The sequence below is a fragment of the Cynara cardunculus genome, assembly GCF_001531365.2.
Source record: "Cynara cardunculus var. scolymus isolate 2C chromosome LG 1, CcrdV1, whole genome shotgun sequence".
NCBI classification, from domain to species: domain Eukaryota; kingdom Viridiplantae; phylum Streptophyta; class Magnoliopsida; order Asterales; family Asteraceae; genus Cynara; species Cynara cardunculus.
This window is the reverse complement of record NC_037528.1, coordinates 48,998,772-49,008,137: the sequence shown is the minus strand read 5'-3', so window position 1 is coordinate 49,008,137 and position 9,366 is coordinate 48,998,772. Positions and strand designations below refer to the sequence as shown.

Genomic DNA, 9,366 nt, shown 5'->3' with positions numbered 1-9,366 from the left:
TTAAGTTTCGATGCGTTAAGCCCTCAACAAAAAAACATCTTCCTTGATATTGCATCTTCATTCATTRGGGAAAATAAAGATGATGCAACAACTATACTAGATGGTTGTAATTATCATACAGATTCAAATATCAAAGTTCTAGTTGACAAGTCATTACTTGTCGTTTCTCGCAATGATTTGCTTGAAATGCATGACTTGATACAAAAGATGGCAAGGGAAATTGTACGCGAAGAGTCCAAAACCCTTGGGAAGCGAAGCAGGTTGTGGATTTCATCGGAGGTTTATGATGTATTGAAATTCTAATACATGACTTACAGGTCGATTTGCCTTCAAATTTCTGCTACAACAAGTTGAGGGGATTTGGATTATGTGTTGTTTTGACGCTAAAAAAGTGTTATTATGATCACTACAATTACAACAAATTACCAAGATATCATGTGAACAACTTTGATGGGACTTCTTTGCTTAACGACTATCGATTTTTTAATGTTTCCACTAAAACCCCTAAGTTAGATACCATATGGTTTGGTTTTGAGACTCTGATTTTTAGTAGAYGGAGATGGCAGAAGGCAAAGAATTTTATTACTTTTTCGATTGAACACGATGATGATTGTGAGGTAAAAGAATGTGGTTTTAGACTTGTTTTTGATAAAGATATAGAAGAAGAGACGAATTTCAGTCTCATTCAGGACCTCCCGACTCCAACACAAGAAGGAGGTGTCATCGATTGGTGGAGGAATCATCAAATTTTATATTGGTCAGGGTAGGTAGTCTGATTAACAAAGATGTATTGTCGTGATGCATATGTCAAAGCTTGGATGTCATTATTTGTAACATAATTTTGTCATTTTTCCCTCACAATTGTAATTTGTTTTCAGAATCATAACCATATAATGAAAACTGTCTTTGATTTATATTCATAATTTGTCTCAATTAACTCTTTATTTTTTTCCAAATATTTTTCAATTAATTTTCAACATGTTTGTTTAAATCATGTAACATTATAATCTAACCTAACCTATCAACTAGTTTTTTTCCAAGTATGACTCATTYATCAGCTACTTTAGTAGGCAATAGTTTGTTTTTCGGCTACTTTATCTGTAACGCCCCATTCCAAAAGAAGGGGGAGTTACTTCAAACATAATGTAACRGGTATATAAAACCTTCATAATAAAGTCTCCAATAGAATTAATACTCCAACAAAAATAATTTCAGACGTCTCCAAATAATTCAACTAAAATCAAACATAGTCTTGAAAAAAAAACGCTAGTCTAATTACAAATGAAAGAAATCAAATACTARCACAAACATCAATAAACCTCTTATAACCTCTTGCAACCCCCTTTAATTACTCGATAAATTTTGTATATTACTCGATATGGTTTTATATTACTCAATATCTTTTGGTACATATGAATTTAAGTTTTTTTTATTAAATTAATTTTTTTTTTTTGGTTTTAGGTTATTAGTTCTTTTATGATGTTGTGGTTTTTTTTGTATTAAATTAAATTCATTCTAATCGGGGACGGGGATTGAGGTCTTCGCCTCATCCCCGCCCTATTCCCACCAAATTAAATCCCCATGTTCTAGTATTTTAGTTCGATTCGATTTTCATTACTCAATCCAACTTTTTTAGATGTCATAAAGTGAATGAAATTTATGACATGCCACTTTTACCGGATTATAAAGATGTGGAGCTTTTGAGTCTGTATGCTTTTGGCAAAAACCATCCTAGAAAGGATTTCGTATCAGATATCAAATGTCCGAATATGACCTCAATCACTCTCTCAAACCCTTATCATGTCATCTGAAAATCGCATACCGACTCTTCAATAAACGGTGCATTGTACATGTGCCAACAAGCACATTGAACCAATTACCAAAACTATATTTTTTTCAATTATGATTGATTCAATGGTGGAGATCTATTATTACTTTTCTCGTTGAAATCCAACTCATATTAATTAACGAGTTTAAATAAATTAACGTCAAATCAACGTAATTTTTTAAAGTGTTTATAAAGATTTTGAAAAAGTTTGACCAACATTGGTTTCTATTTCATCTCGAAATATTGTAATTTATAATATATTAAATAATTATAAATATTTGATGCTACAACTAAAAAGACAACTCCGTTATATTTAACTAACTTTTAAATGGATCCATTAATTATGAATCGAAAAAAGGATAAGTTTCAWAGTTGAGGGACTGGAAATTAAACTTTTTCCATATAAAGGTTRCTTGAGGTCAACACGCGGCTATTTCTTTATAATTTGATGACCGCTTCCATTTTCAGACAGTCATCTCCTCTTCATTTGCAGACTTCCAATCCAACACAGAAACCGTAAGTTATCAATTACTTGTTCTTCTTTCGATTTGTTATCAGTCGGTTGAATCTTGATCAAAATATGACCAGTTTAGATGCAATTTTTTGCTGATAATGGACGGAATGAGCATTTAAACCACTCAATTGTACTTTTTATGTTGATGGAAACAATGGATCTATGAAATCCCCAATCTTTCAAGGACTTTCTACAAGTTCAATTTTGAGGTTTATTTTGAACTTGCTTCTATTCGATTGAGGTTTAATTTTGGGAGAGTTTAAATCGTGTATCAACTTTTGATCTGACCTTAGGTTCTTACTTCTATTCGATTTTCATTTCTTACTGATGTGAATAGAACTTGACCATGACAATCTTTGATACTCTTTTCACTTTTTCTTTCCGGGTTGATATTTTTCGGTCTGAATGCTCCATAATGTTTTTAAGCTGTTCTTTTGATTATAGATAATGGCTAGTACGAGTGCATCCTCTCAACATCGATGGACATATGATGTTTTTGTAAGTTTTAGAGGTGAAGATATCCGTAAAAGCTTCATGGATCATCTATTCAAAGATTTCAAACAAAAAGGAATTAAGGCTTTCAGAGATGATGACGAAAACCTGAGAGGAGAAGAGTTGCCTCCTGAACTGTACAAAGCCATTGAAGAATCATGGTTTTTGATAGTTGTCTTCTCCAAAAAATTTGCATCTTCGTCATGGTGTTTGAGGGAACTCACAAAAATCCTTGAGTGCAAGCGAGCTGGGGAGCCCAAACATGAGGTCCGAATTSTATWTTATGATGTAAAGCCTGATGTAGTGAGGAAACAAAYYGGGAGCTATGCGGAAGCCTTCATCAAACATGAAAGTTCAAATACAACCGAACAGGTTGCYAWATGGAAGGAAGCTTTAYGCGAGGCTACCGACATTATTGGTTGTGATCTCCAAGACTTTGCCAAYGGGTAGTTTTCTCTTTAGTACAATGATATATTTTCACCTTCAAATTAACCGACACCATATGTATACAATATATTTCATTATTTGTGCGGTTTTTTGGCCAACAGGTATGAGTCCAAGCTCATTGATGACATCTCCAAAGATATCCTTGATAGGACATGTAAAATTAGATCCTTGGATGTTGGTGAGAAGCTCGTAGGGGTGGATGACCAGATAGAAGAAATGAACTTGTCACGCTTCACTGGACCGGGTAAGGTGCACATGCTTGGAATATGTGGTATTAGCGGTGTAGGGAAGACAACTCTTGCCAAAGCTATTTATGACAAGATGTGTATGGACTTTAYGGRWKSYKKTTTTTTTGAAAATGTCCAACGAGTAGCAAAACATAAACGCATAACAGAAGTCCAAATGCAAATTATTAATAGCATCTTGAAAACAAGAGTTGAAACGTTAACGAATGTGAATGATGGAATCGAGTTAATAAAGGAGAGGATGGCATCTAAGCCGATCTTGCTTGTTTTGGATGATGTGGATGATCGGGAGCAGTTARAAGCATTAGCCGGTTCCCMTGATTGGTTTTGCCCCRGAAGTTTTATTATTTTCACCGGTAAAGACAAACAGTTGCTAAGGTCTCATGAAGTRGATAACATTCATGACATGTCRTTTTTACYRATTCATAAAGCCAGGGAGCTTTTTCATTTGTATGCTTTTCGCCATAAGCATCCTACAGGGGATTTCATGGTGCTCTCTAACCAAGTTGTGAAGTGTTTGCAAGGGCACCCWTTGGCTCTTATAGTTTTGGGTAGTCATTTGTATGGCAARTCTATGGATGTGTGGCAAAGCGAAGTGGGTATACTCCAAAAATATCCTGATGCAGAGATACAACAAAAGCTTAGACCAAGTTTTGATGCGCTAGACTTCGATAAGAAAAACATATTTCTTGATATCGCCTGCTCGTTCATTGGGGAAGATAAAGATTTTGCGGYGAGTGTACTAGGAAGCAGTGCACATGCTAATATCGAGGTTCTACTACATAAGTCACTTATTACGATATCTCAAGATAATAATTCACTTCAAATGCATGACYTGATTCAAAGCATGGCAAGGAGAATTATACATGAGGAATTTGTGGTAAAGGAAGTGTGGAGCAGACTGTGGAGTTTATCAGAGTTTCGTAATGTATTGAGCAAAAATAAGGTAAGAATTGGCATATGATTCTTTTTTCTACTTAATACATAGTTTAAGTAATAAGCTATATGTTTTCATAATATTCAGAATTTGATAATCTTATTACTTATATCTAGGCATTAGAAGGAGTGGAAGTTCTTGACCTTTCTCTAGAGCAATCTAGTCGAAACGTTCACATAGACGGTGAAGCTTTTGAAGATATCAAAAATCTGCGGATCCTAAAAATTTCTTATGGGGAACTCGGAAACTTTGTGGGGACTCTAAGGTGAATTACTCTGGAAGGTTGAAAGCTGTATCGAATAAGCTAACGTTGMTATATTGGAATGGATGCCCTTTTGAGTTCCCTTTGGATTTTTATCCAGAAAACATTGTGGTCATTGACTTGTCTTACARCCGCTTAAAAACTCTTTGGACGACACCTAAGGTAAGTATTCGTTCATGAATTTCTTCTTTCTTTAACACCCCATGATTTTAGTACTAACATTTTTGTACCGGATGTAAGTGTTTTCCAAGGTTGAAAGTGATGAACCTAAGGGGTTGTCGTAACCTAACAAGTACCCCTGATTTCACAAGTATTACAAATCTTGAAGAGTTAATTCTTGAAGGTTGTATTAACTTGGTKAAAGTCCACCCGTCTTTTGGAATGCTCAAGAAGCTTGTTGTTCTAAATATGAGATATTGCAAAAGTTTTAGGAGATTCCCCTGCAAAGTCGAAATGGATTCTCTTGAAGTTGTGAATCTCTCGGGTTGCTCAAAACTGGACAAACTTCCTGAATTCTTTGGCTCAATCCAGACGTTGAGGGAGTTCTCTATTGATGGAACCGCCATAACTGAGCTTCCTTGTTCTGTATTCTCTCAATGCAACCTTCTAGTACTGGAAATTGGTCGACGTGAAGAGAAGCGGTCTAGATGGTGGGCTTCAATTTCTCGACTTTCATGGTTACCAAGTAAGATACAATATCCCCAAAGTCAAAGTCTGGTAATGCCTTCATTGGCGAAGTTATGTTCCTTACAGGAATTAAGTTTTAGCCACTGCAATTTATTGGAAGTGTCTGATAGCATTGGAGGCTTATCGTTTCTAGAATCTCTAGATTTGACAGGGAACAACTTCACTAGCTTTCCAGCTGGATGTTTGAGTCGACTTCCTCGTCTTCGCTCCCTTTCCCTTTGTGGTTGTAAGAAGCTGGAAGTGCTGCCAGAACTTCCACCTAACCTTTACTTTTTGGATGCATCTGATTGCACCTCATTGTATCAACCTCCACCTTACAGCAATGTTGATATCCATAATTTGTATTCCGTATCATAACTATATGTAATAAAAACCGTTTCTCCAATTTATATTCATTATTTGTTTCAATAAACTCTTTTAACTTTTTCCCAAATATCTTGTAATTAATTGTTAACATGTTTGTTTACATCATGTAATATTGTCGGTCAATTGTTTTTTTTTTTTTGTTTTGTTATTATTTATAAAACTATAAATAAAATGATGGTATTAATATATATATATATATATATTAGAAGTGGTTAGATTATTTGTTTAAGGTATATATATCAAATCAGACCTCGTAACTTTTAGGAGATACAGTTTATTTTCTATAGAATCATGTATGAATTAAGCTAAATTAATAAATTATTTATAGTGTTGAATAAACAATTTTCATCACAAAAAATGACTGTTTTACCCTTTAGTCTAGATAGAGTTAAATTAAAATCATTGTTTTAATAAAGGTAAATTTACTCAAATAGTCAATTCATTAAAATGATTTCGCTTTTTAGCCATTTTAAAAACCATTTTTTTCTACATAGCCAAAGTTTACAACAAAACAAAAAACTTTACATAGAAAATGAATTTTCTGCATAAGGTTTAATTTCAAGGCAAAAGAAAAAGAAAATAATTTAAAAAATAAAGTGTACTAAAAAAGCGGAGAAATTCTTTTTTCTGTTTTAATTGATTAATTTGTTTTACACTATACACCCTTATAATTAGTTGTTTAATTTACTTTATATTTCTTTTCTTTTTTTCATTTTTCATTTTACACATTTATAATATTAACACACATAATCGCATATTAATTAAAATACATCAAAAAATATGTTTTTATATAAATTACATCATTATAATCGTTTAGTTGATACGTTTAACACTGGTCTTTAACACAACTTTCATCATTGATAACGGCTACTACATGCGCTCGACGACATCGATGGGCATTTGATGTCTTTGTAAGCTTTAGAGATGAAGATATCCGTAAAAGTTTTATGGATCATCTCTTCAAAGATTTTGGACAAAAAGAAATTCATGCGTTTAGGGATGACAATGATGTCTCTTTTGGAGAAAACATATCTCTTCAACTCTACAAAGTCGTAACAAGGTAGCAGTAGGGGAATCCTTTTCCACTCAAGTGTACGGCATCTGCCGTGCTCCTTCCATCCGAGCATGATAGTTGCATTTTAGGGTCAGGACTCATATCATGATTTCATTGGAATCCCTAAGTCAGATATCACATGGTTTCGTTTTATGATTGCGGGGAATTGGGTATGGATGGAAGCAAAGGATTTTGTTACTTTTTCATTCAGAGACGAAGATGATGATTATAGCTATTAAAATTCAAACGAGTTACGTTTTTTACATTATTCATAATAACATTTACATAATTTCATTTAAATAATTGGTAAGCACTTAACGGGTAAGCATTTTAAAAAACAAACTAAAGTTAGGGTAATTTTTCATTTTCTTAAAAAACGACACACAAAACACTTAATTGGTTTTAATTATAAAAAAAATGCATAAAAAAGTGAATTGGAGAGTTGAAAATAAAATGATAAAACTAAAGAATTAAAAATATATTCATGTCGGTTCCACTACTTCAGTTGTAATAATCACAAGTCAATTCATATAATATAAAAATACAATATGAATTTATATGAATAAAGTATAAAAGTTGACTTGTGGTCAACACACATCTCTTTCTTTAAAGATTTGTTGTGAATAAAAAATTGTCAAATCAGCTATAGAAAATCTGTTATATTTTGTTAATCTTACTCATCCATGAATTGTGTTTTTCACATAAATTAATCTGATGGATCTCGTTAGTGTTGACCTTCAATTATGATTGATCCAATAGTGTAGATCTTTTTATACTTTATTCATATAAATTTCCATTCTTATCGAAATTATAGTGTTGACCTTCAATTATGATTGATCCAATAGTGTAGACCTTCAATTATGATTAATCCGATAATTTCCACCCATATTATTTAAGTCTATAATATCTATATACAACAAAAGCAAGACATAAACTCACACATTTTTATCTCCTTTAGTGAGGTGAGGTTTAAACTCCTGATCTTTCCAAAAAAATCATTATAGATAGACTAAAAATAATGTAAGAAAATAAGTGGTTTCATAATAAGTAAGATGTACGTAACATCCTTTTAAAAATATTTTTTTGTTAAATGCTTATCCTTATATTATAGCAATTAAAATTCAAACAAATTACACTTTTACATTATCTATATTATATTATAAAGTATTTGACAAAAATTCTTAAAAATCATTTTTTATACATGAAGTACTGTATATTGATGCATATAACTTAAAATTCAAGATTACAAGTAAATTATGCGTAAGTACAACTTATTAAAGCTCCATGTTTATATTCGTATAACTAACTGTGGATAAACATAATCAAATGGAGGATAAACATCTCATTTTAAAATATCAAAAATCTATTATATAATTAGGATAATTATCGAGTTCTAACAAAATAATTAATTATTATYTTTATAAGAAAATTATATTATTAAATCAAATATAAATTACTTCGTTATTGAACTTAAATTAAATTATAATAAAAAAATTACGCAAAAATGAGAAATTTCAAATAGTTAATTTGATACTAATATTGATATATTTTTGTCAAATTTTTATGATATATTTAAATTTATATTTTATTGAAAAATAAAAATATCATCGCTTTTTCAAAATCAAATTAGACCATATTATAATATCGACTGAGATGAATAATAGAATGAAATATTAAAATCAAAATGTAACTCGTTGCATTGCACAAGTACCCTTCTAAAACATAATTTCATTCAAATGATTGATAAACACTTAACAGATAAACGTTTTAATAAACAACCCTAAACAAACTTAATTGGTTTTTATTATTAAAAAAATGCATAGTAATTGTTTTATATATAAGTATTTTTTATAGCTAAATTATTTATTTAACTTTATATTGTTTTAATGGAAGTTTCATCAAGAAAACAAGGAAACTTCCAAAAAGTTGAGGGACTGAAAGTGTAATTAAATTATAAAAAGTTGACTTGAGGTCCACACACGTCTCTTTCATTTTATATATATAATTTGAGAACTCAATTTGTTCTTCACACGCAGACTTATCCAACATCACATCTTCTGTAAGTCATCCATTCGTTTCTTTTCTTTTTAAATGCTTGTTTATTCTTTCATTTTAGTTGATCTAAGAAACCCCCAACTCTTAATCCATCTTTCAAAGCTACTCCTTTTTGGTTGTTCTTAACATGTGTTCAACACAGCTTTCATCATTGACAATGGCTACTGCATCCGATCAACGGTCTTGGTGGACGTATGATGTCTTTGTAAGTTTTAGAGGTGAAGATATCCGTAAAAGCTTTATGGATCATCTATTCAAAGATTTAGAACAAAAAAGAATTCATGTGTTTAGAGATGACACAGATCTCACCCTAGGCGAAAATATATCTCCTAATCTCGACAAAGTCATTCATGAATCGAGGATTCTCATAGTCGTCTTCTCTATAAATTATGCATCTTCGTCATGGTGTTTGAGGGAACTTGTAAAAATCCTCGACTGCAAGGAGGCGAGAGAGCACAAGCATGAGGTTCGAGTGATCT

General features: G+C 31.9%; 1 protein-coding gene across 1 annotated transcript; it reads left to right on the top strand.

Annotated features, from left to right (window-relative positions):
- The first annotated feature begins 2,789 nt into the window (after positions 1-2,789).
- Positions 2,790-5,769, top strand: LOC112507063 (TMV resistance protein N-like). The gene is made up of 5 exons (XM_025111474.1): positions 2,790-3,280; positions 3,383-3,606; positions 3,655-4,472; positions 4,580-4,728; positions 4,977-5,769. The coding sequence occupies exons 1-5, from the start codon at positions 2,790-2,792 to the stop codon at positions 5,767-5,769; spliced, it is 2,475 nt and encodes an 824-aa protein (XP_024967242.1).
- Positions 5,770-9,366: the final 3,597 nt, after the last annotated feature.